The sequence below is a fragment of the Passer montanus genome, unplaced genomic scaffold, assembly GCF_014805655.1.
Source record: "Passer montanus isolate IOZ18808 unplaced genomic scaffold, ASM1480565v1 scaffold20, whole genome shotgun sequence".
NCBI lineage: Eukaryota > Metazoa > Chordata > Aves > Passeriformes > Passeridae > Passer > Passer montanus.
The window spans coordinates 8,769,647-8,795,769 of record NW_024366592.1 but is presented as its reverse complement, the minus strand read 5'-3'; the positions used below and the strand labels follow the sequence as shown (position 1 = coordinate 8,795,769).

Genomic DNA, 26,123 nt, shown 5'->3' with positions numbered 1-26,123 from the left:
ATGTCTGGAGGGAGAAAAATGCTTTGTAGGCACAGAAGTGGGCCTTGAGAAATAAGCTGGGGATTCCAGGTACTTTGGACACAGGTCCTTCTCACAGGAGCACCAAGAGGGTGACATAGATAAGCGCCCAGGACCACAGATCAATTGCTTTGAAGCTCACACAGCAAATGGGATCATGGTAGGGACAGCTATGCCAACAGGAAGAGGGAGAACATTCCCTTCCCACACCTTTCCCATCTGTATTGCCTACCCATGGCAGACCTTGCATACAGGTATCCACAAGTAGCACTGCAGATCTGTAATGATTGCAAAGCCATGAAAGAACACAAGTCTAAGTCCAACACCCAGCTGTGCCTGGCCTGACCACGACATCACTGTTTGGGATATCAGGAAAAAGTCTTTCACCCTGAGGGTGGCTGGGCACTGGAACAGGCTTCCCAGGGAAGTGGTCACAGCACCAAGCCTGACAGTTCAAGAAGCATTTGGACAATGCTCTCAGGCACATGGTGTCATTCTTGGGGTGTCCTGTGCAGGGCCATGAGTTGGACTTGATCTTGATGGGTCCCTTCCAACTCAGCATATTCTATGATTTTATGAACCCACAGAACAAAACAGTGTCCTAAATCCAGAGGAGACACTACAGAATCATGCAGACCATCCAGAAGCTTATCCCCACTACACAGCTCACCATTTGCACACTGCAATGTCACCACTAAAACACTTAAATCAATGTGAACAATAACAAGAGAAGAAAAAAGTTTTTGACATCCCCTACAGTTTAGGATAGCAGCAATATTTAGTGTGAATTTCTCTGCTCATCAAGCTAGCTACTCAAAAAGATGTCAGAAACTTGAGAGAGAGAGAGAGAAAGAAAAAAAGAAGTGAATGGAAAGATTGAGTTCCACGGTGTATCCTCATTGCCTGGTGCTCATGACTCGTGGCTTAATTTAACTTCTGGAGTAGATAGGAGTCTCTTTCTCTCTTTTTAAAAAAATAAAGTATCTTTGGTTAAAGAAAAAAACAGGTTTATTGCCCTTCAGATTGCTAATGGAATTGCCTTCAAACCAAATTACAATACACAATCCCTTGAATATATAAAAAAAAGGAAAAATGTCACAGTCAAAAGTGTCCCTTTCTTGGAATGTTTTGTGTATTACACCAAAACTACTAGAGAAAGAGAGAGAATTAGAGACCTGCCAAAGCCCAATTTGTTGGGTACAAGCAGGTAAAACCTGCCAAAGAAGATGCAATTGCATTTTCTCTCTCAAATGACTGAATTTAACCACTCTACAGCGAAATGTGCTTCCATTTGGGTTTTCCAGTCTGCTCATGTTAGTGGTTCTCTACCCTCCCTCCTGCATTCTGACCTCACAGCAGGTAACAGAACATCCTCCTGAGGAGAGACAATGTCTGTGTTCCCTTCTGCTTCCTGCACAGGCAGAATGCAAGAGGACATGATGGGGAAAAGAACCACTTTTTCACTCTGCCAGCCATAAGCCACCCATTAAACTTCCAGTATCTAAACATTCTCCTACCCCCTCAAGTTTCCATACCATGTACCCCATGCACACAAGGAACACCAACTGAACCAAACCATGCCAATCCCATTTCCTCTCCAAAGGACTCTGCAAGCAAAACCAGCTGGCTGTTGTTATGTGTGTGGTACTGACAGCACGCAAAGCTTTTATTTCCTCTGCTGAAATGACTGTGTTTCCCCTATGACCAGTCACACCTTCATCCATACAATTCCTTTACACAAGAGTGAGGGAGGAGGTGTTTCTCAGCTCCCTTATATCCACCAGAAAACACAGCTCTCTCACAGTGTTGTACCATCAAAGCAATCTGATTGCTGTGCTGTGCATCTTTTGTAATCAGCATCCCATCACCACGACCGCCTGGCAGACCAGCAACTCCAGGATGGACAATGTGAAAGGTGGCTCCTCTGACATGCACTGTAACCCTTCTCTCTGCCACTCTGTGCTGTTGTAACAGTTCCACTGTTACCTCCCAAAATCAGATAAGGTGGCTCCTCTGACATGCACTGTAACCCTTCTCTCTGCCACTCTGCTGTTGTAACAGTTCCACTGCCAAATACCTCCCAAAATCAGACCTGAGCCTATGTGGGAGGGCAGGTCAGATGGGTACACAGGGAAAATGCAATTAATACAAGTAAAACACTACTGTGATTGAGACTGCAACCTTCCATGCTTTGCTAATCTTAGGCCAGAGGAGCACATAAACAAGTATTTAACTTGAAGTTCTTTAGCAAAGCATTCAAGAGCATGATTAACTTTTAGTCTTTGCTGAAGTCCTATAATTTTTTTGATGGAATTTAAATTCAGTCACTGCTTCCTTCTATTCTAAAAGAGCAGGTGATGCAAATCAAATCATAAATACCTAAACTGTAGCAACCAGAACAGCATAACAAAATTCCACAACAAATAATTGTAAAAGAAGGGAAAATCTACGTCAGGAACAAAGAAAAAAATCAAACCAAGCATTCTGGCCTGTGGACACCTAATTAATCTTCAGTGAGAGTGGAAGAGCAGGTGAGGAACACTGCCCTGTCTGCAGCCATGCTTTACCCAGCTAATGCCATCTGTGTGTGGCAGCGTGCTTTATCCAGTGATGGGACTGAGAGCCACCCTTGCAGCTCTGCTGTGGCTCCTTTGATAGCCGTGCTTCTGGAGAGCCATCCAACCATGTCCTCCTTTAGGAAAACCAAACCCTTAATGTGTAGTGTGGCCTTGTGTCTTCGCAAGGGCTCAATGATCATGGCTTGGAGCACAAATAAGTCTTAATCTTAGATAAACATCCTTTCAAACTAAGGGATGGTGAGCTGGACCCTGGGGCACCAAGGTCCTTACCTGCCTGTGATCCAGGTCTCCTGACAGATCATTATGTTAGCTGCTAGCAGATATGAATGAATGTTTCTGGACTTGTCCTGTAATGCAGATGTGACCCAGAGGATAACTCCTGTTCCTCAAGGCCGTAACCACTCTCACTGAGTGATCCTACTCCCCCAGATTAGTGGCAGAGTTTTCATCATTGGAATAATCTTGTTTCTCCTTCCTCCTGCAGTTCTCATAATCACAGTAACCCTTCCAATGCCACTGATGAAGAGAAATAAAATTAACAACAATAACAACAATAAGAGAAAAAAACCCCCACAAAGTTTAAGGAATGCGTGTGCAATTAAAACCCAGAGTAAAATATAATAATAATAAAATAATAATCATAATCATAACAACCATACAATAAAATAACATTATCTTTCCTTTTCATGACATAAGCAGCATGATGCTCTCGCTCCTGAACTGGTGAGAGAGGAGAGGAATGCAAGAGAGAGAGCAGGGCTTTATTTTCCTGCCTCAGATGAAAAGGGACGTGTCTTTCCAAAACAAGAGCGGGGGTAAGGTGCATAGGCTGCTGGGAGATTGCATCCTCATCTACAGTATATTGAGCTGGAATGAAGGACAGGCAGGAGAAGAAAACTGTGCAAGAGTAGCCCAGGAACCAGAGCTAGCAACCAGGAAGGTTATTTGGTGGTTTGCCAGAAGACAATAGCCTTGTTGAACAGCCTATGCATAGCAGGATCCCTTCGTCTTCCAGGCCAGCCAAGCACTTACCACAAAACAATGTATTTGTGCTTGTCTTTCTGTCAGCTTTTCCAACCTGAGAGAGCCTCCTTCCTCACTGCCACTCAAGGAACCCATCCCTCACTACCCTGCCAACAAACCTGCTATTTTCCAGCATCTTGCAAAACACCTGACTACTTCATGCTCTAGTTACAAGGAAATGTAGAGTGGAACTGAGCAGCCCCATAGACTTCAGCTTTCATGGAAACGTTCTACCAAACTCCTTTCTCTCCTTCCTCCTCAGGACATCCACAGGCATGATGGTACTGATGCATCAGTGCAAGTGCCATTACCAGGGAAACTCCCCGCTGAACCAAACCAATGACAGGAAAGGCTCTCTTTAGAAACTGTTGGAAAACAAAACAACCATGTAGCATTCCTTGGTGTGGAGGACCAACCTACTCTCCAGTTCCAGGGTCACTCTGCCATTGCAGGCAGTTTTTTGGGGTGTAGGTGAAAAGAGAGCAGGGGAGGCACACAGTGTCACAGCTATGTTAGAGTGGGTAAGGCTCTATGTATTACAATACTCTTTTCACTTAAGAAACCTGAGATTGACTCTCTCAACTGGATTTTCTCATGCTTGCTTTGCGACTCCAGCCCTTTCCTGACCCTTTCTTGTCAACAGACACAGTGAGAGATGTTGGCAACAACTAGTGTTTCCCCTTATCAAGGACTAAATTTTTGTTCCCATTTCAGACACATGACCAGGACAACCTGATGATGAGGGTGGACGCTGTCCTCCCACTCCATCGAGAGCATCAGCAAACAGCAGAATGAGAATTCAGTTTCCAGGGAGGAAACCTGCTATTTCAACAGGACAGAAACAGACCAGTCCACAAATGAGTCCCCAGATCCTCTGGGTCCTCGCAACCGACCTGGTTGTTTCTAGCCCATCCAGTGCTTGACAAAACACTCAGTTATACGCACTTCTGACCCCCAACGAGCCACTCCAACACCTCGTGAGCTACGATTGACGACGTGGGAAAAAAACCCAACACCACCAGCAGGAGAAAATTGGCAGTAACAACCCTCCCCCACCAAAAAAAAAAAAAAAGAAAAAAGAAGAAAAAAAAGTAAAAGAAAGAAAAAGAGCTGAGAGTAAATTCCAACTAGCCTCAGTCAGTTTCTAGGAGTACCAGTGGAAGTAAACCCTTAAACCGCGTCTGTAGTTTGGTAAGGCACTACGAGGGAATGATGTAAAACTAAGACTGTGACAGTTGTAATGGCTGTGCCGAGGAACACATCACAGAGAGAAGGCAGCATCTGCACTCACACACACACACACACACACCTGGACAATCACATTGTTACATGCCTATGTAATATCACTTTTCTTTGTGCAATCACATTGAGGAATAGTCTATTGGTATCGTTGAAGTTCAACACAAAAGAGTAAAAAGGGGTATGACCTGTATAGTGCTACATTCTACCGGGGCTGGGGGTGGGGGGTTGGGGGCAGCTAAAATGTCTCCTCCTATACTAAAATGAGTAGGGATTGAAAAGGAACACTTCCAAAACAAAACAAAACAAAACCCTAAAAAAAAATGCAACTGAAATCCAACATACATTATTAGAGATCTTGTTTAGGAATAGCATTTCTCAGGGATTTATCCAGTGTGTTCAAGAAGAGGGAGAAATACCCCCATTGCTTCTGCTCTCAACCAGTGCTGCATGGCCTGTTTTGCCCAGGTGTGTTTAAGTGTAGCAGTGTTAAACCCAAATTTAAAGCACTGGGACAACGTTTTGTCCCCCACCCTCAGCCTCCCTTACCCACTTTCCTTTTCTGTTAAAAATCCCCCCAAACCTATCTATACTCTGGGATACAGAAACTGCTGCATAAACCCTTTGAAATGCTGGATAAATCCCTAATCCATATACCTACAGGATTAAAAACCTAATGGATTTCATTTTAGGTGTTCTGGACAACAAATTTCTAAATGTAGCTCACTATTGAATGAAAATAACCTTTAAAAGTCTGTTGGTGAAGTTCTTCAAAAGACAGGACCCGCTGGAGGGTCCTTCTCCTTCTCTCTTTCTCTCTAGTTTGGTGCAGAATGGTTGGGTTTTTTTGTGGTTTATTTTTATTTCCTGTTCTTTTTTTCCATTTTCTTTTTTTTTTTTAAATAAAAATTGTAGAATTGGTTTTCCCCCTTCTTTCCTCTTTTTCTTTTCTTCCTAAAGTCTCCTTCGTTCAAGTTTCACACGAGCCTCCCATTGCATTGTTAGTTTGTCATGTTCTTCAATACAAAAGCGGCTGCCTCACTCCCCCCGGGCTGGGTGCGTCTCTCGCTCTTTATTCCAGTGTTTAGATGTAAGGGTACTGGTTGACCTTGGTGGGGCTCAGCGGGTATCCAGTGTAGACTGTGGAGGCTGGAGAAGCACTGATATAGGTCTGATGGGCAAACTGAGCCTGGTACTGACTCGGGTGGATGGTGGGCGAGGGCAGGACGCGCGGGCCCATGCTGACGGGGACCTGGTGGACGATGCTGGCGGGGTAGGTGGTGTGCTGCACCGCGTGCCGGGCGGAGCCTTGCGAGGCCACCAGGTGCGCGACGGTGCCCGTGGAGCCCAGGGCGGCGGGGGCGGTGTATGTGTACAGGTGGGGCTGGGTGGGCAGGTGGGCAGCGGCAGCCGCGGCCAGGTGGGGATGAACCGTGCCGTGGCTGGGGCTGTTGTGCGGGAAAGAGTACGGGGCCTGAGCTATCGTTGGAGTGATGTAGGCTTGCTGTCTTCGGTGACTCCCTGCGCGGTCGGTCGAGATGTGCTGCTGGCCCTGGATAAAGACAGCAACAGTGATAGGTGGTTACAAGACAAGAGATGGCTCTTTACCTCCTCAGTAGTGTCTGGGAGCCTCCCTGCAACACCAGGACAACCTCAGAAAAGTCTCCTGAGCTCCTCCTGACACCCTCAGCATTGCCGGTCTTCCCCTGAAAACGAGTGACAGCGTCCCTCACAAGCCCAGGAAAACCCTGTAGTTTCATACATTGGCCAAAATGACCCCCAGAAGGTAAGCAAGTCCCCCAGTTTGAGCTACAACCTGCTGACACAGCTACCAAAAGACACAACCTTGGACGCCCAGCTCCCACGAACATCTTCCTCAAGTCCAGTTGCTGAGGCAACAAGTGTTTTTTGTTGGTGAACTCTCTGATGACAAATTGTGGTCTACAGATAGCTCAGGGGAATGAGATTGCCTAACTATGCCTGGAACAGGCAATTTATTTTTGTTCACTTTGGGTATTTGCAGTTAATGATTTCCTTGGCTAGTAAAAATAACCACTTTTTTTTTAAGGAGAAAACTCTCAGCTTGATTAGATCCTGCAGGTGCCTGGTGCCCTCATTGTCCTTAGCTAAAATTACTTGAGCATAGGAAACTTCTAGCAGCAGGAAGAGACCAATGTACTTTTCTTCCCAAGGATTTTTTAAGTTGTGTTCTTGCATTGCACGAAAATGCAGGGAGTTTTCCCAGTCATTTATAGTCAGAGTATTAAATTACCAATAAAGCAGGAATTAGAAGACAAGAAGGAAAATGTTCCATGCTATTTCCTTCTATTCTTCCAAACCTTTTCATCCTTTTTGTAAGCACTCTCTGTGCCATTACTGTGGAAATATGGTAGCCACACTCCTCCCGAACTCTTGCAAAGAGCATCTTGTCCACTTCCTCCATTTTCACACACTTTTATTTAAAATTTGTTCACATTTTTAAATATCCTCTGCATATTGAAGGAGAACAGACATACTTCTCCAAAATAAACAAGTTATTTTTCTTTTTAAAAAACCGTTCTGCTAATATCCAGCTCTGGTTGCATACCAGCACCGTCCTCTGAGCTCTCCAGACTTTCTCCTCTTGAAACACTGGTAACTGAGCTGTAACTTCCCTACTCTTCTCCGCTCACCTCAGGGAAGAAAGAGGCCCCAGAGGCAGGATGTGAAAAGGGTATTATTTCCTGCAGCTCCTGGGAAGATCCCTGAGAGTTCTGATCACAGATTGGGAAACGGCTCAAGAACTGCATGCTGCCAAGAAATGGGATTTGTCCAGATCTCAGCCCAGCTTTATCACAAGATGGATCAAACTCATTACATGAGGTCACCTATACACATAGAGGGTCTGCCTTTGCCTTGTCCCACCTGATGGGGACTTCTCTCCCAGTCCCACAGCCAGGCTTATGCACTCTCTTCACTTGGAAGATATTCTCCCCATGGTTACTTACAGCTAAGGAGAATTCAGTCCTTCCTACATGCTCCTGCTCCACTCCTTTGTGGCTGAGTCACTGCATTTCCCCTCTCATGTTATTCCCACTCAGAGCATCAGGCTTCAGAACACACAGGAAGAGCACCCCCAGCCCACTCAGCGGTGTGATCTGCTCTACCTCTAGTGCCTGAGCTGGAAGATCAAGGTCTGCAGTCAAGCAGAAACAAGTTGATCAAACTCAACATGGGGTCCAACTGTCACTAGACTGGAACAGGACAGCCCATGATGGAGGAGTGGTAGGTAAGAGCTGGGTGATGCACCAAAATCAGTCTTGGTTGACTTACCTGACTTAGATTTAGAGGCTGCTGCTGCTGGAAATGTGCTCCTGGTCGCTGCTGCCTATAGGCAACGGCTCCAGACGAGCTCCCTGAAGAGTGACCGCTGGTGGAGGTCACGGTGCTGGAGGACTTGGACTTGTAGGAGGATGAGTGGTGACTGGTGGTGACTGTGCCAGGAAAGGAAACACATTTGTAGCTTACATGACATTGTTTACTTGCTCACCCTACCTTTTCCTCACTGAGTCTCCTCCAGAGTGGCTTTTGGGAGGAGACATACAACAGAAGCAGGTTAAGAAAACTGTTTCTCTCAATTATCAGAATACCTCAGTAGGGCTTGATATACACAACAGGCCTGTTCTCCTAGAGGCAGACAAACAGACCTGATTAACTGGACCCAAAGCAGGCCTGGAGCAGGCTTTATAGATCCTTCAGAACAATGAGACAATGTTCTGCCAGCAGAACTGTACAACGCAGGTACAAATCCCAAGGAGAGGATGGAAAGTATGGTGTGCACAGCTTAAAAAAGCCCTGGCTTGCCTAAAGTCAGGTGAGTGGGAAGGGAGGGAGAAGGAGCTGGTGGGGAGCTCGCCCCTCGAGCCTTTGTGCTCATCAGCAGTGCATCCAAAGCAAGGACTGCCAAGTAGCTCAAAGCCAACAGCTTTGGGCCAGACTTCCATCATAAAGCCTTTTTCAACACATCACACTATCTAGCATTGCAGAGGTTCTGGATGAGCAAACCTCATGAGTCCACGGTGAAGATCCTGGGGAAATGTTCTTCCCAGAAACGTCAGCAAGTTTGGATGAAAATTCACATTTTCAATCCCTTACCTGTTTTAATGAAAGCCTACAGAAAGGTAAGGCAGCAAAGGTTCACACTTGCATTTGGGTGCCTTTCATGTCAAATGTTGAGCTAAAGGCTGCATTCTATTCTTGGGTTTGTACAGAACTAACTGGGACCAACACTTGACCCACGACTCCTGAGTGAACCAGGGCACATAAATAATGCAATATGGCTACCAAGAACAGATGTGTCACTTGAGAGAAGTGCAGGAGCACAGTTTCTTTGGAAAACAAACCAACCAAACAAACAAAACGAAACTGAACAATGAGATTCTTCCAAGATAAATCATTTATTTCTTACTAATTTTCTTGACGGAAGAGGTGCAATTTACCTGGTGCCAGGCTATCGCACTCTACCAACACCTCACTGGCCTGGGTTTTCAGTGGTGGCACGATGATCGTTCGGGGGTTCCCACTGCAGTGAGTCTCTGGAACCCCTTTGGTGTCGTAGCTGTTCCCATTATTCTGCCCTGTGCGATGTTGCACGGCGTAAGGGCTGTTGTTGCTGGAGGAATCGGAGTAGGGGGAGTCATGCACTGTGACACAGCTGATGACATTCTTCCTTTGCTTGGACAGGGTGCTGCAACACAAGCAGACAAGTGGAAAGAGTGAACTGGCAATGATCGACTCAACACCACTAGAAGGCTCTGCCCGTGGCAGACGAGCTCTGTAAGGACAAAGCACAGCCTTGAGTCCTCTGCTGGAGAGAGACTGCTTAAGCCAAATCCCGGGCTTCAAAACTCCCTCGTTACTATTCCAGGAAAGCCTTCATGGAGGTCAAGGAGTGAGTAAGATGTTGTGGATAGATCTTATATTCACACTGCTTAGAATAGCACTGAACCAGACTGCCAGATTTATTTTCAGACTGCTTTTTATGTATGTGTGCAGTAGAAGCCCAGCAGTTATACTATGCTTTGTTGCAAGTCTCACCACCCACACAAAAACGTGGCAGTTTCTCCCAGCATTTCAGCAATGATTTAATAATAGATGCTATGACTTTTCATGCTTAAATTCCATGAATCTACAAAACACACACCATTCTATTTACTAAGATGGTACAATAGACACATATTCTCAATAAGCATTTGAAAATGAGAGAGAAATGAACAAAGTATGCAAAGCTTTTGATTTTCTTCCATTTCTCTGAACAGGCTCTGGGTCTCCTGACTCTAGTGTAGATTATCAAGGTCCTGCTGCAACTAATCTATCTATGACATCAAAAAAGTGATTAAAAAGGCACATCAACACTTCCAAGATTAGTGCTGGAAGTTCATTAGACTAGACTGCATGAGTACGACTGGGATTTGCTCAGGCTATTGTGTCTAATTATTCCTCATGGTTTCTCCTTCCTGTTATGAGCTTGTTTAGGGAGAAAAAGGGAGAGTGAGAAAGAGGAGGGAGGAAGGGGGATGGTGAAGATTTGCTTAAATGGCTCACATCCTTGACAGTGCACAGACCTTGACTACAGAAAATAGCTGTTATGTTTCACTGATTGCATTATGTTGTTATGGCAACTGAAGTTTTTAAAATGATGAAAAGAAATGGATAGCACATAAAAAGCTAAGTAATTAGGCTTAATGGTGGAAACAGCCCCAACAGGAACAGAAATGCTATGGAGAAAAAGGAATCTTAACTTCATGAGTGTGCACTTTAAACAGAGAGAGATCTCTTTCCCATGGAGCGTCCTCTCCATTTTCCCAGTCTGGCTAGTCCAGTCCAGGGAACAGCTGATTAATCTGGTCTCGGTCTGTGATGGAGCTGTTTGTTCCCTGGTCTCAGCATTGCTTCCTTCCCAAAGGAAGGTGGAGCAGACACTGAGAACAGTTTCCTTCCAAGGACATTGTTTGCCTTGTTTATTTTCCACAGTCCTAAAGGAGCACTGGTGGGTTCCCTTCAACTTGCCCATCCCCAAAGTCTCTCTGTCAGCATTCACAACCTGCAACTCACCCCCCGTATCCCAAGACTCAGGGTTGAAAATCTATTTTCTTTTCCCTTTAAAGAACACCTTGGGTTGCTGCATTCTCAAACAAGTTCCCATCACACAGATGTTCCCTGGGCTATCATCACAGTGTCCTGGTGTGCCCTGAGGAGGACAAAAAGACCAGGTTGTTCTACTCACTGTGAAAAACATGTTTTGAGAGGCCCCTGCCATCCTAAAAGATTGTAACTTGAGACAGGGCAGACGACAGAGAAGGAGAGGGATCTACTGTACAGCAGTTGGAAAAGAAATCCTTCCAGGAGCAGGGGTGGACTGACAAGGAAACAACAAGCAAACCCTCATATTCTGGCTTTTCACAAGGAGCTGCAGAGCGCTGGATTAGAAATGGAAAGAGCAGCAGTGCATCTTAGATGGACAATGACTGTGTGTGAAGAAAGATGTAGCAGTTTGGATATGCTGCTATGAAAGAAGAATATTAAGCCAATAAAAATGACTAATATTGCATCAATATTCCCCTCTCCATCAGCAGAAAGGCCTGTAATCACACATTTATGAGTATCCATGCTGCTTGCCCTTTGCAGCTACCCTTGGCTGCCAGTTGGGAAGAGAGATATATTCTTTATCTCTGACAGTTATTACATTTTATAAAGAAAAATCAAGTCACTAAAGAGTTTTCTGACAACTGATAAGGTCTAACTGTTCTTTTACAGTCCCTTCCTGATCTAAGTGGCTGAGCTGCTGAACTGGAAATGCTTGCTCTCAGCTGACAATTGACATGAGAAGGTTGAGCCATAGAACTGGAAGGGTAATTTTCTGTGTAATCTGTGCTATTTATTGTTTTAGTATGGGCATATTTTTCACCAGTTTGATTGAGGGCTTGTCAAAGCAGGGACCATGGGATCTTTCTCCTTCAAAGTGTTAAAGCTCCTTGGTTACAATAAGAAATTCAAGTATAACTGTTTGATTAAATAAGTAAGTGACTCCAAACCCAAACCTTTCCAGAGAAAGGGACCATATCATTTCATAGATGGGAATCTGAAAAGGACCAGAGCTATGGTCCTGCCAGGCCTTATGCAAGTGCTCAGCACTGCTAATATGTGTCATTTCCCAAAGTCAACTGGACTATTCCTGTAACAGAGCTAAAGCCCATGGGTAAATATTTGCAGGATTAGGGCCCAAGTGATCAGCCTCTCAATTCAGCAGGCTGCATCATTTCAAACACACGAGGAGTCCCACTGAAAGCAGCTGGATTTCTGTATCTAGGAAGGGTAACAACTGTGGTGAATGTTACAGCAGGCAGAGAAGTCCTCAGTCTGGATTAATCACACATGCCCAGAGCTCAGCACCTGCTGTACCACAGCCTGCCCCAGAGATTAAGGGTGGGAATTAAAAAAACATCAAAGGCCCAACTCATGCTGAAAATCGCTTGATTCACAGGCTTAAAAATACACTTTAATCCAAAATGGAGGGTTTTGAAAATTCAGCCCAGCAGTTAGCATTCCCCCTACTCAAAGTCTTCCTGGTAGCCAGCAGCTTTCCCCCTTCCAGCTCCTGCTCAGCTGCTCTTCCCACCTTGCAGTAACCCAGGAGCTATCTGTGTGAGGCCCAGGCTGAGGGATCACCCTCCCTGCTCACAAACTATCAGGACTGAGAGCTTTTACCTGTTGACACAGCACTTGCCTACTCAGCAAGCTTACTGTATTCCTATAACTCAGCCACAGCTTTTGGGGATGCTTGTGCTTACACAGAAAAACACTATTAAAAGTCTTGCCCCCTTCCTATTAAGCTCTCTCCAAGCCTGGTAATTGCTTTCCCTCCTGCATGCACATAAGCAGCAGCAAACATGATTTAGTAGTTTGGAGAGTTGGTCTGTGGTCCTGGGCAGCTCATGTGCCTGCCTGCATTGTGTGGGAAGGTGTATTTTAATTCTCCAGAGGAGGGAGGGAGGAAGACTGGTGAAGTGCCAGTGAATCCATCCACACAGAATGAAAAGCACTGAGCCACGCAGGCTTTTTAACCCTTACTGCCAGGGCTTGTGTCTCCCCCTTTTGGGGGCACACAGATAAAATAAGCATTGCTTTGTATGTTTATTATTAGCTTGTGAGTAGTATCCTATTCCCACCTGGTCCTAAAGAGCTTATCCTCAAACTTGGACCCAAACCAGTTCACATCTGTCCAACGTGCAGACACAGAGCACAACCATGCCTTTTAAGTAGAAGCAGGTCTTGGAGATGGCTCTCTAACATACACCACCCTCAGGATTGCCCAGGAGAGGTGGATGAGGGTCCCTATTCCCTCCAGCAAGGAGAAGCCTGATAGAAGAAAAGGAAGGAAGATAGTTCGTCCAGAGGCACTCTGCAAGAAACTAAGGTGGTCACCTGAGATACTGTTAATAGAAAGGTGCTGAAGACAGATGTTGAGAACAAGAAGTGAGCACAAATTAAGGAAAGGAAGATGCTGAACTAGGTGCTAAAATAATGCTGAATCCACCTCAATAGCCAAAGAGAGACAACAACTCCAAAGATGATTTTTACTTGCTGAAGGCCCAGCCCCAAAGCTTGGTATGCAGCAGCATTGTAACAGGATCTTTTTTTTCCCCTGAATACCTTAAGTTACAGCAGAATCACAGAAAAACCAAATGGTGTCTAGTGGGAGCAATTCTTCAGCATGTGGTTCACTCCAAGAGCTACAAACCTTTCAGTGCTGCTGACACTGTAGCAACAGAGTCTTTTAGCTCTCAAGGTCACCAGCCATAGCACAACTGTACCTTTGAACTGGTGTGCATAGCTTTACCTCACATCACAAAAACTCTGTCCTAGGTCTCTGAAAACTTAATGACATGCAACCCTTTTAGTTTGCTGCTTCAGAATAATCCACCTATTCCAGGAAAGCATGGAGTCAGCCAACAAAAACTCACACCACAATGGCAATCAGTCTCCTCATGTTGAAATCTTATGCCATACATAGCTCAGCATTGGGAATGTGCCCCCTCTCTTCAGCTCAACCTCCATCCTGACCTGTTAATCTGCTCTCACCTTCTTTGTGAATTTGTGATGGTAAGAAATATTTATCAAGTACTACACTGAGGCCATTTTATTAGGCTATACAGCATGTGTCGCTGCTATTTAAGTCATATAAACTGAATTGCTGAGCAGGTTGTAAAGGTCCTGCTGCTGAAGGTCTGCTGACAGAGGTACTGTCTGTTTCTGTAATTTAAAGTATTAGCTGTATGTCGGTGTCTTCTGGAGATGGAAGGCAGCAATCCTCTAACCAAATGACTGTGGTTAGTCAGTGTATTGCTATGCAGTCAGTGCATTACTATGCACAGCAGAACACAGCCACAATAGGCTAGATGTCAAAAGAGAATTTCAAATGATGTTTTGCCCCTCACACATGCGCATCAGCAAGTTGACAGAAACACCTGGTTTGTGCCTACCAGCAATTTCTGTGTGTAAGTCTCCTGAACTGGGCTCCACCACCACTGCACTATGACGTGAACAAGGTGAATAAAAACTTGCTTACGCTCTGTTACAGAGGTGAGACTCACACAGAAACTACAGAGCTTCCCATCTTAAGAGGGAGGGGAAAACCCCATAAGCCCACAAGGATTTTGTGCCAGTGAAGATGGTCAGTGAGGCAGTTCCTCAGCATGCCAACGCAACATCAGCAGTCAGTCTGCTTTGTGCAGAAATACAGTGATTACTGTTAGGATCCCATGGAAAACCAAGCTGGAGTGATGTTACCTATGACAGCAGCACAGGCAGTGGGGAACTGAGGGGCTCTCCTGCCTCTTTGGAAGCATCCCCAAAACCACCCAGCTGAAGGCCATCACTGTATTGTTTCAAGGAGAGTCTTGTCTTCCTTGGCTCCTGCACTCATTGCTTAGAGGGGAGGTCATCTGGGCATGTCACAACAGCCATGTCCACTCCCCTTCTTTCCACCCCTTCCTCCTGGCATGCCCTGCAATGCATGGATGCAGAAATATCCCTCATTGGACCACCAGTGCAGCCCAGTGCATCCCTCCCCAGGACCTTGTGTGCTCTCCCTCCCTGCCACAGTTCCAAGGTGCCTTTGTGCCTCTCTGTTCCATGTCTCATCTCCTGCTTTCTCTCCAGTTCTAAGCTTTAGAAATATTTAATCAAGGGAGGATTTACATTTAAACCAGGGCAGCAGGTGAAGCTGCATGCTGGGGAGCAGTTAACCCCTACTATGTGCCACTTGCTGAGTGTGAGCTCCAACCACTGCGACGGCACTTGCACTATCAGTCAGCTGCCCTGCCCACTAGACTTTCTTGCAAGAGCAAGCAGAGAAACCAAAAACCAGTAAATTTTTAAAAACAAATATCAATCTGCTTTCTGTCTCACTCTCTTCACCGTGCTTTATAAGTAATGGTTAGACCTAATATCTTCCATTTAGAATAAATAACAGTTGGAGTTACTATCTTACAGCACAGCACTGGAAGTCTCTTTGCCCTATGAAATCTCTCTGTAAAGTATTCTGATCTTAGAGTGTACCAGCCTATTAAACAAACAGGGTGACAAAACTGTTTCCTGTTATTATAATGCATTTTATAAGCCATTATTCCCCTGATGTTCTATAGGACAAAATAGCACATGCAAAACTTTGTGAGCACCAGAAACCAGGTAAAAACAGCTCCATTTGGTAAAACTGTTCCCTTTTTATTTTGACCATTTCAATTTAATTTTCCTGTTATTTGCTTACATTTTGAAGGAACAAAACCCTTCATTAAACCAGAAAGGAGAAGTCTGCTATTTAATTAGTTAATTTCCTGACACTTTCTTCCCTTAAACAAAGGTCAAAACTTTTTGTAGTTTTTCCAGATTTCACTGTGTTGAGGGTATTACTAGAAAAAAACCTCAGTGTAGCCAGCAAGAATGCCTTGTTTTTGATGAAATTACTTTTCTAATCAGGAATTTGCGCCCTGAAAATCTCTGGCCATCTCTGTGAGGATGGGCCCTGCTGAGCTGCAGCTGAGGTTCCTCCTCGGTGACTGTGCCTTAGGCACAGGGCTGGGGCCCAGTAGATGGCCCCCTTTGACAAGGCTCCACCGAGCAGGTCCTCCAGAGCTCATCTCACGCCTCCTCCCCTGCACCTCTACCCAACAGGAGCCCAACATTTTGAGATCATTATCGATTTTATAAAGATTACACCAAGCTACACTCACCAACAGTGCAAAATGAAAAACATGCTGTCCTGCCTTCCTGACCAGCTGGTATTTCATAAACACATAATACTTCCTACCCTTCAGTAGGAAAAGGAAAATCCTGACCACATCACCATTTTTCAGATTTTTCTTTCACCAATAAAAAAATGTGCATTCCCTGTACGAGAAAAGCTCTCTCTTCTTCTGTGGTATTACAGAAAGGCTTTTCTGTCTGAGTAAATCCAAGCTGTAGAGCTCCTTTACTGCATCAGCAGTATCATATTTTAGCAACATTACCAGTACTTTTTAAACTGAGGGTGACAAACTCTTACATCATCAAAGGATCTATTACTTCTCACAACCAATCTCTCTACACTAAGGAATCAATAAAATAAACATTTTTAGTCTCATGGGTCAAAGGGCAATTTCTAGCCCTGGAAGAAGTAAAAGAAAGAGGTGCTGTAGCAAATTCAGGAGCTGATTCAATGACAGGGAATGCAATGCAAAGTTACCACTGCTATCAATAAGATGTGATCAGGCAACTACCTTTGATCTGTCAAATGGCATTTGATTTCTATATTCTAACCTAGAAAAAGCTAATGCTTCTAGGATGTGAAAAACAGCACGTTTCAAGTGATTCCTTGAAATTTTCACCCCCACACCACAGCTATTACCCAATATGGTAATATTTGCATATATGAGCCAGACAATGCATTCTTTGCATGGTTTCATTTTCTACTCAGATCCTGAACCTTTGGGCCCTGATTACATTAAGCACATACTTCACTGTCACTCCCATTTTTCTTGGAGCCAAAAAAATAGGCAAGAAAACTTAAGAGGCATTTTCCTGAATGAGACAAACTTTCAATGAGAAAGACTTCAACTTCAGCAGGGACAAAGTTCATTGGCATTAAATGCTGATACAGCTTCCTTGACTGGAAGTTACACTCTCACTCCAGCTGAGAACCTGGTCTTACATCTACCCATGTCAAAAGGTACTGAGCAAATTGATTTTGCTCTCCTGGAGACTTTAACGAAAAAATTCTCATTCTGGCCATGCTGTTTTCCACCTGTATCTCTACCTCTGATTTTCCATTTGCTCCGGTTACACCTGCACAGGAAATTTAACTCACTCATGTCCATGCAAAGTGTCTCTATGTGGCTCACAAATTAAATCTAGCTCTTAAGCTCTGGCCTTTCTGGAATGCTGGCACCCTGGCACTCTATAGATATGCCATATGGATACAAAAAGTAGCCAGGGATCTGATCCCAGGCAGGAACGTGTCTGGAATATGCTTTAGTCATATCAAAGCCAGTTTGTTTATGTATGTCTGGCTCCCAGGACAACTTCCCAAGCCCTTCAGCAGACTCAAATCTTTTAATACCTCAAACTCCCAACTCAATTTTCATACATGTTCCTGAACTTTGTTCTGTCTGTCTTTCTAGAGATGTGCTGAGTAAAGGAACTAGTCAGATGGCAGCAAAGTTGAAGCAAAGACAACCATTGGCTGAAGTGGCTGCAGTATCCCAGCTCTTTTCTTCACTCCCCTTTGGACCCAAGAATGACACCCAGATAGTAAGTTTAAGGATTTGCACATAATGTCCCAAAGCCTGGAATCAGCACTATGGGTAAACAAACATGCTTTAAAAGAGCTCCCATGACCCTCGAGTTTTCAGCATCTCTTTTGTCTTGCCCTTCCTTTCCCAGAAGAGCCCTGTAAGTAGGGGCTCCTTATTTTTAGTCCCCTTGACTTTCACAGAGGTCTTCATGCAACTCTTTCTGGAAACATGCTTTCTTGCCCTACCTAAGCAAGGAATGTTGCAGCAATTTTTAATTTTTTTTTTTATTTTTTATTTTTAAAGTGGAATATGTTCACTGTCCTGTGAACCACTGCATTCATGGCAAGGCTGACTTTGAGAGGCACTGAGCCCTTGCTGCCCAGTGGCATTCACTAGCACAGAGAGAGGAATGGGAAGTAGTGGTAGCTGTTGGGAAACATGTTGAAATTCCAGCCTGAATCATATGGCTCTTCTTTACAGATGTTTAGCTCCTAGAGGCCAAATGTGTGGCATCTGCTCTGTGCACATTTGCAGGCTTCACTTATCACCACACTGCAAAGATGCAGAGATACAGAGGGGTATCTCTGGTGATTAAAGGAAAATCTGCCATGGAGTGTGTTCTAAATAAGTAAAAAAATAATCCTCTCTCAACAACCCTGGAAGGATAAGGTTAAAAGTTTCCTATCTCAGTTACCAATATAGGGATGGTATAATTATTCAGCTGTTTGCAAAGCTACTTCTCTACATCTTACAAAGCAGAGTGATGTCTTGTGACTGCCATCAGATGGGAAACCTAGAGCACTTGCATGTGACAAAAGGTGCTGAAAGGACAGTCCTAGAAAATTAAGTTCTTTCTGATCCACAAGGGATGATCAACAATGGCAGCAGTCCTGGGCCCTGCTATTCACTTGGATGAGTTAATTCTCTGAGAAGCAAACTCAGCCCCCACTTTCTAGCCTCATCTAGAGGCTAGACTCACCAACAGTACAAAATTAAAACTTTCTGCTTTCTGTCTGCCTCTCTGCAGAGTCAGACAGAAAGCAGAAAGTTTCTGCCACTTTTACTCTTTCTGATCCACAAGGGATGATCAACAATGGCAGCAGTCCTGGGCCCTGCTATTCACTTGGATGAGTTAATTCTCTGAGAAGCAAACTCAGCCCCCACTTTCTAGCCTCATCTATGCCTCTCTGCAGAGTCAGACAGAAGCAGTTTCTGCCACTTTTACCATAGTTCAAGGATATTTTGGCAACACAATCAAGACTGAGCAACTCTCTTGCAATATATTCATCATTATTGAGTATTTATGACAGAAACACTGTTTTTGAGAGCTTTTAAAAGAAAACATGGAGGAAACATATGAAAGACGTAGTTTAATGGTCCCTTCCTTCCAAGCCCATCTTTCTGTCCTTGTATTAAATAAATGTCTAATTTACAGTGGCTTCTCACCATAGATAATTTACAGTCTTCTTTCCACAAAAAGGAGATAGAGAAAACTGCTCTTTCCTCTTACAGACGAGAGACCATGGTAAGGAGAGACTACTACACTTCCCCAAGGTAACACAGCAGATGTAGAGCACAGAAGGGAGCATCACCTGAATCTGTGGAGTCCTCAGCTTAGTCATTTTCCTCACAAACCAAAGACAACCTGGCCAATGAGACCCAAATGTAGCCCCTCTCTCCTTCCCCTGCACACGGAGAAGAGCAGAGAACCACGGCTCACCTGGCGGGCGCATGCTTCTGCTCCTCCTCTTCGTCCGTGTCGCTGCTGATGGTGATGACGCTGACGGCGGGGCTGGGGGTGTCGGGGATGACGATGGTCTGCCGCTGCCGCTCCCGCGCGCCGCTGCCGGCCGCGTCGCCCCAGCCGCACGTCACCGAGGTGCTGCAGGCAGGGCTGGTGTGCACCATGGCGCAGCGGGGAGGGGTGTTCTCCTTCACGCGTTTCGACCGCTGGGGCGAGCTGATGGACTGGGAGGATGAAACTTCATAGGTGGACGCGTTGCTGGAAGAGGGGGAAAGCATTAGTTGGTTAGAGCGCCGCACGGTTAGGTCGCCCGTTGCCATGGTTTGTGAGTCCTGGTCACTGGCTCAGTAGCACTGATTTATGGAGTCTAGGAAAACTGCAGAATTGGCACAGTCACTTCTTCAAAGAAGACAGTGCCTTGCATCACTTATTCATATAATTGGCTGAAAAGTATCTTCTTTTAATAAAAAATTCAAATTTGTTCTCTCTAGAAATTTCCAGATATGAACTGCTGCCTCTCAACAGTTTGCACTGGGAGGGTAAGGGCCAGCCACAAAGCCCAGACGTACAGAACTGAAGGAGTGTAGGGGGATGCCCCCAATGAGAGAGGGGCAAACTAGCCTTTGTCCCCCAAAAAAGGAAGGAAGCCCAGAAGTTTCTCCCAACGATCAGGTGAAAAGCCACCTTATAGGACCCCAGAGACTTCACTAAAACCTTGGGGTCACCTAATTGGATGGAAGCCAAAAGGTCCCGCCTGGGCCATAAGGTGGAAAAAGAGAGAACAAAGAAACCACGAGGCTTTTGTGAACGTGTTTCTACCAGGATCAGACCTCTGTACCTGGATCGGATTTTCTGTTTATTGTTTTTCCTTTTATTAAACCTTTCTGTTTCTAACACTGCAGCAGAAGCCATCCTGCTCATTCTTTGCCTCCAAAGGTAATAGCTAAGCTATCCTTGGTGTATTAGGTTCCCTTTTAAGGGCTCATAAAACCCTGGCCCGAAAAAACAGAACCTAATACAGAACAAAGGCAGGCACAGCATGGCTGACACAGGAGGGAGAACCATCCAAATGATAATCCCTTCCTCCTGCATCCTGCATGGATGCATCATTACCAGATACTTTTTGGCCAGAAAAAAATAGAGGTAAAATTAGAATTTGTTGTGGAAAACTACAAACACTTATCAAGAAATCTGCTTTTTTAAACAGAAATGAGTTGCTGTTTAAGAATCTTTTTCAATGAACATTTCCTGCTCAATACTTTATCCTCTAGGACAGTGGTGTCCCATGGATGAGAGCAGGCAGATGGGAGGACATATACTCAGTTTCATTCCTGTGTGAAGCAGCATACAACAGATATAAATCAGAAAGAAATAATATATTTATTACACAGTAGAGAAACATTCCCAGTCCAGCTTCCCTGCCTGACCAGTCGGAAAAGTGACACTTGGATCAGGGATCCAAACATAAAACTATCAGCCAAACAGTGCAGTGTGGGTCTACAGATGGGGTTATTTACCAAAGCACACTGACTGAAGCCCATTTCACTCATTTCCCACACTTCCTTTCTTGGTTGTGTTTCTTTTTGTTATTGCAGAACATCTGGAGATTCAAAAAGGAAGAAAACCCCAAAGTTCTGGTTTTGTTCTACTGAGGGGCCTGGGCTGCATGTTCAGCCTGGCCCGAAAGCTAACAAAAGGAATAGGTGGCATCCATCAAAGGAAGTCACCCTGGCAGTATATCACACTACACCAACTTACACAGGCTCTTTTGCATAACAAATGGCTGCACAGTAGCATTCAAAGTGCTTTTTGAATACCAATGAGCAGCATGGAGTACCCTCCTCTCCAAAGGAGCACGGCTCCTCATTTGGCACAAAAAGAGTCACAGTCAATGAAGCTGTAGAAACCCTTTGCTCTGAGAGTGCCCCATTCCTCCTGGACACAGCCACCCCACCCTAAAGTGACAGGAGAGGGGAGGCCCTGCACAGGCACACTGGCTGCAACAGGCACACTCTTTTGCTGGCTAGCTGGGGACAGAGCTGCCTATGTTATGAATAGACTAAGACAGCTGGAGCCCACCCAAAGTAAATCCAACATTAGAGAGCAGATAAATGGGAAGGATTTAAATAGTGGCCTCTTAACTTGAGTTGAACTGGTTGCGAACTCAGAGCCACTCTGGCACCAGTCCAGTCACCCAGGAAAACCACAAGCTCAAGCTTTTGCCACTGCACAAGTGGTGACCCATTTTGGTTCTCTCCCCCGTGCTGTTTTGTGTTTTTTTAATTTTAAAAAAGAAGTGTGTTAGTTGCACAGCCCAAAGGACCTTCTCCAGAGCAGCTGCACATACATCTTGAAGAGCCTTTTCCTCTGAACAGGACTGCAGTGCTGTGACAGGCACTGCAACCATCCTACCATCTGAGCTGTGCAAGAAACCCCAGATTCCTCCTTCCAGAACCAAATGGTGCTACTGAGAGATGACAGATGCTAAGGACTGCCCTGTATGAGATATCCTTATAAAATGATCCCTGTTTTACGCTGCCATAGTTGTAATAAGGCCAGGGTATAATAGTGGGTATCTGTTGCTGGTGTGGACTGTTGAAGACAGGGGCTAACGACCTATGTTAGGAGCTAGAGAGCTCAGGTGGCCTAAACGCACCCCAGTCCTCCACTCCCCGTGACAGTAAAGCTCAGAAGACTGTCATCAGCCCACTGCTTTGGAAAGGGCAGATCTTGTGTGTGCACATCAGGCACACACTGCTGAAGATGCAGCCTCCTCAAGGTGCATATGCTGCACCTCAGGAGTGCTTCTTCCAGAGGATGTGGGAAGGGCACTGCATCACACTGACCTGAGAATATGGTTATGTTTTTAAATCATCGTGACTACGAGGCTCTGGGTAATTGCAGCATCATAACAAGTTGAACAGGGCCTGAGCCTCCCAGTCTGTATCTTCTCCAGCCACTAACTCCCACACAAAATGATGCTCTCTGGGTATAATAAAACACCCCTGACTACCTCCTGGGTACCAAAGAGGTGAGGCAGCAAAGAGCCCCATCATGAAATGCGCGATCCAATCCCTCACAGGCTGTGGAACTAAGCCTGTTTTTTGCCCCACAGGTGTCAGTCAGCACCCCTCTTGCCAGCACGCCGGCGTGGCGGGAAGCGGCCAGGCCGGGAGCCGCGGCACTCACCGTGGAGCCGACTGGTGCTGCTTGCTCTTCCTGGCGGAGGCAGCGGCGGGTGGCTGGCGCATGACGTGCGCGACGCCCACGTTGACGGGCTGGGCGGCGGGCAGGGCCACGTGGCTGGCCAGCAGCGTGGGCTGCTGCATGATGGGGTTGTAGTGGCTGCCGTGGGCGTGCGTGTTCCTGCACAGCGGGGACACAGGCACACGTTGGGAATGCAACCGGCGGCTGCTCGGCAGGCGCCTCCACACAGCCTCCCACCACCCTTCACTGAGGTGCCCTCTCCTCCAGAGCCCGCTGGGTTCCCAGCTTTCCCAGGATGGAGCGTTTTCCCCAGGGATGAGACTGAAGGAGTGGTGTGGGCACAACATTCCACTCCAATGGCATGGAGCAGAGAAGTCTCCCACAGCTGTCAGACAGGGGTATCAGAGGCTGCTGCCCTTCTCCCCTCAGCCCTGCAGCCTAGCAAGACCCCATCCCTCATGGCTCCTCCAACACCTGTGGGTACTCCAGGGCCCCTCCAAGCACGCCCAGTTTACCTCCAGTCTGCCAGCGGTTGGGTGCCTGCCATGGACTCCGGGATGACGGTGGCGTGCTGGACAGAAGTGTGGGTGGCCACCCCGGTCAGCTGCTGCCAGGCAGGAGGGAGCAGGATCTGCTGAGTGCCACTGGGCCATGCTTGCTGTCAGAGACAGGAAAAGCAATTCCTTAGCAAAAGGCATCGAGCACTGCACATGAGCGATGGTCCACACTCAGCTGGGGCCTCTAATAGTGGTCATGGTCATACTACACAGCTTTTACCACCTTTCAGTCACAGAAGACAAACACTGTTAGGAAACCACAGTATAAGCAGAAATAGTTATAAATATAGAGAATTCAAAGGAGGGGGCAAAAAAAAATTCTTGCCATACAAAGCAGCAGCTGTGTTTTAAGTGAAACAGGGAATGGAAGGGATTAAAACTTGTTGGCATTTCAAACCAAACATCAAATTTTTTAGCACCCTCTAATTTTGACTCTCTCATCAGCTGGACACTATGGCTCCATTATTAATTTCCTCTTTCTACAGCCAGCTTACTTTCTCAAGTAATGCCCAGTTACACATTGCATACCTGTCCTCTCTCCATGTGCTCTCCAACGTTTTCCCCCCTCTTAGAGGGTGGAAAATCTCTGCTCTCTGAGTTGAGCCATCATTCTGCTATGCAATCACCGCTCCAGCTGTGCTGCCACAGGCATGACTCAGGTTGTCCTGCTCCAGTGACTCTGTGCAAGTCAGATGATTGTTTTTTGGACATGGGAAACTTTCTCAGCCATGTGCTGCCCAAATGTGGTTCTGGCAGCTTTTTGCTGCTGGGCTGAGGAACTCAGGGGTACCAAATACAGCCCACCTTAGTCCCAACCTGCACTACTCTACTGGACCTGTGTTGTGCTATATCACTGTTGTAAGGAGGCTAAATTTGAGGGGAGGCTTCTTCCAGGCACGCATTTACCCCCTTCCCCACCCTCACAAGGATTGTGTTAATTGTTCCCATGATTCCCTCCTATCCCCCAGTAACACAAACCCCAAAACAATCCACCCTGCAAAAACCCATTTTTTCCCAATTCTAGTCCTAAGTTTGATCATCTTGTAACTTTTGTGTTGCTGAGTTACATGAAAAGGCTGCTGTAGTGAGGCCTCTTGGCAACATCTGCAAAGGATGGAGAGTCGCAAGGCTCCTGAGAGCCCTTCATCTAGGGAGCCACAACCATGGACTGGTGATGCTTGGAGCAGGTAAAAGGATGAGGCAAAGGCACAAAAAGATCACGGAGGAAAAAAGCCTTCTTATTATTCTCTTTTCTTTTTTTACCTCAGCTTTGCTTTAAAAGAGGAGACTGAACTACTGTTGAAGTCAATCCCATGGGACTACCTGGATTTACTTGCACACAAAACTGCTTCCTCCCTTTTCAGGAAGGGAATGGAACAAATCTAAGCTCCTTGTCCGACTACAGTGCATAAATTTAGATGCAGTGTCAGAGCACAAATTCCTAGGCACAAATTCCTCACTTATTAGGTAAGGACCACTGAATCATTTAATCTGCAGATAAGACTTGTCCAGGCTGATCCACCAGCACTGTGTGCTGTGCTTACACATAGAAGGCTTGTCCTGGCAGCTGCAGCCCATTCCCAGTCAGTGCATTACTATGAAATTTTGGTGGGGTGGTGAAGCAATGCTCTGGCCCTTGTCCTCGGGAGCTGGTGGGTCCCCTGGAGGGACCAAGATTGTACTCCGGACACAGAGCAGGAACAACTAATGGAATAACATTTAGAAAGCCAGCGGCAGGACCTCTGTAGGAAGTGATGTTGGGAAGGAGTTAAAAGGAGAGAAAATCAAGAATCCAGGGTGTTATTCAAGGGCAGGGGACAGTTCTGGGTCACACCATGGAAGCCTGCTGGAAAACTGTACAGCTTTGCCTCGTCTGAGATCTGAAGCCGCAGTGAGCTGTGAGTAAAGACAGGATCAGTCTCCTTTCACTGGTCTCTGTGTATACAATATGTGGACCACATTTACTTGAGAGGATGAAAAGAGACACAGAGAAGTTACAAACAAATTACTTTAGCCACTGACCCTGCATCTTGCAGGCTGCTTGCTCTGCCTTGCACTGCCTAGCTCCATGCCTCAGGCTGCAGACACACAGCTGCCAGACACGATGCTCAAGCTCTGTCAGTGCCTCCTGCCCTGGATCCCTCTGTCCCTCATCTGGGACATCTGGTCTTGTACAAAATGCACAGGGAGAACTGGATGCCAGCTGCACTGGGATGCAGTAAGGCTTTACCAGCCACAGGCACTCTGAGGAGTGCAGACACAGAAACCTGTGCCGTGAGCTGGATACGAGGGGAGACAGCACTCCACAGTTCTGGGAGCACAAGGAGCAGCACCATGCCTCATCAGTGGGACAAATAAAGCAGGGGACAGACAGAAATGGGCTCTGGAGGCGCTGCACTCTCTGCTGGGGCCAGTCCCTCTTGCAGTCACAGCAGTTGCATGGCTGAAGAGCATTAGATAAGCAGCTGTGCATGAGAGGAACAGCTCTCTGCTGGGAGAGAGACACGCAGCCGCCAAGATCAGATGTGACTACAATGCATCACAAAGAAGCTGTGTTTTTCCATTCAGGAAACTGGAATTGGGTACAGATTTGTTTATCAGACCAGCTGCTCAGCCCGAACCGAGCGAGGCCCATGGACACCAGATGCCACCAGCATCAATCAGAGCACCCTGCCATCAGAGACAGCTCGCATTTCTCATCGCGCGAGACAAACAGGCACAGCAACAGGCACATGTCCTCCCTTTTATTACATCAAAAATTAAAAGTCTGTGCAAGTGAGGACTGTTTCTCAGAAACAGCTAGAATTCCCCTTTGGAAGTGACAGTCAATGAAATGTCAGTAGAAAGTATGAAATGGGATGCCCATGAAACAGGTGCTCACGTGGCAGGGGCAGCACAGAAATTGGTAACCTGTGGGCAGGAGGGTGCTCAGGAGGAGCTTTACCAC

The 26,123-nt window shown here is 46.0% G+C and overlaps 1 protein-coding gene across 3 annotated transcripts in view; it reads right to left on the bottom strand.

Annotated features, from left to right (window-relative positions):
- Positions 1-5,730: 5,730 nt before the first annotated feature.
- The window catches only part of HIPK2 (homeodomain interacting protein kinase 2), a 126,275-nt gene continuing 105,882 nt past the window's right edge, over positions 5,731-26,123 (bottom strand). For all 3 annotated transcript variants that reach the window (XM_039708316.1, XM_039708318.1, XM_039708317.1), the window contains exons 10-15: positions 23,135-23,277; positions 22,602-22,778; positions 19,389-19,670; positions 9,338-9,585; positions 8,172-8,332; positions 5,731-6,411 (exon numbers count right to left, since the gene is read on the bottom strand). In XM_039708316.1, coding sequence (XP_039564250.1) covers positions 5,944-6,411; positions 8,172-8,332; positions 9,338-9,585; positions 19,389-19,670; positions 22,602-22,778; positions 23,135-23,277 — 1,479 coding nt within the window. In that variant the 3' untranslated portion in view covers positions 5,731-5,943. The remainder of the gene's footprint in view (positions 6,412-8,171; positions 8,333-9,337; positions 9,586-19,388; positions 19,671-22,601; positions 22,779-23,134; positions 23,278-26,123) is intronic.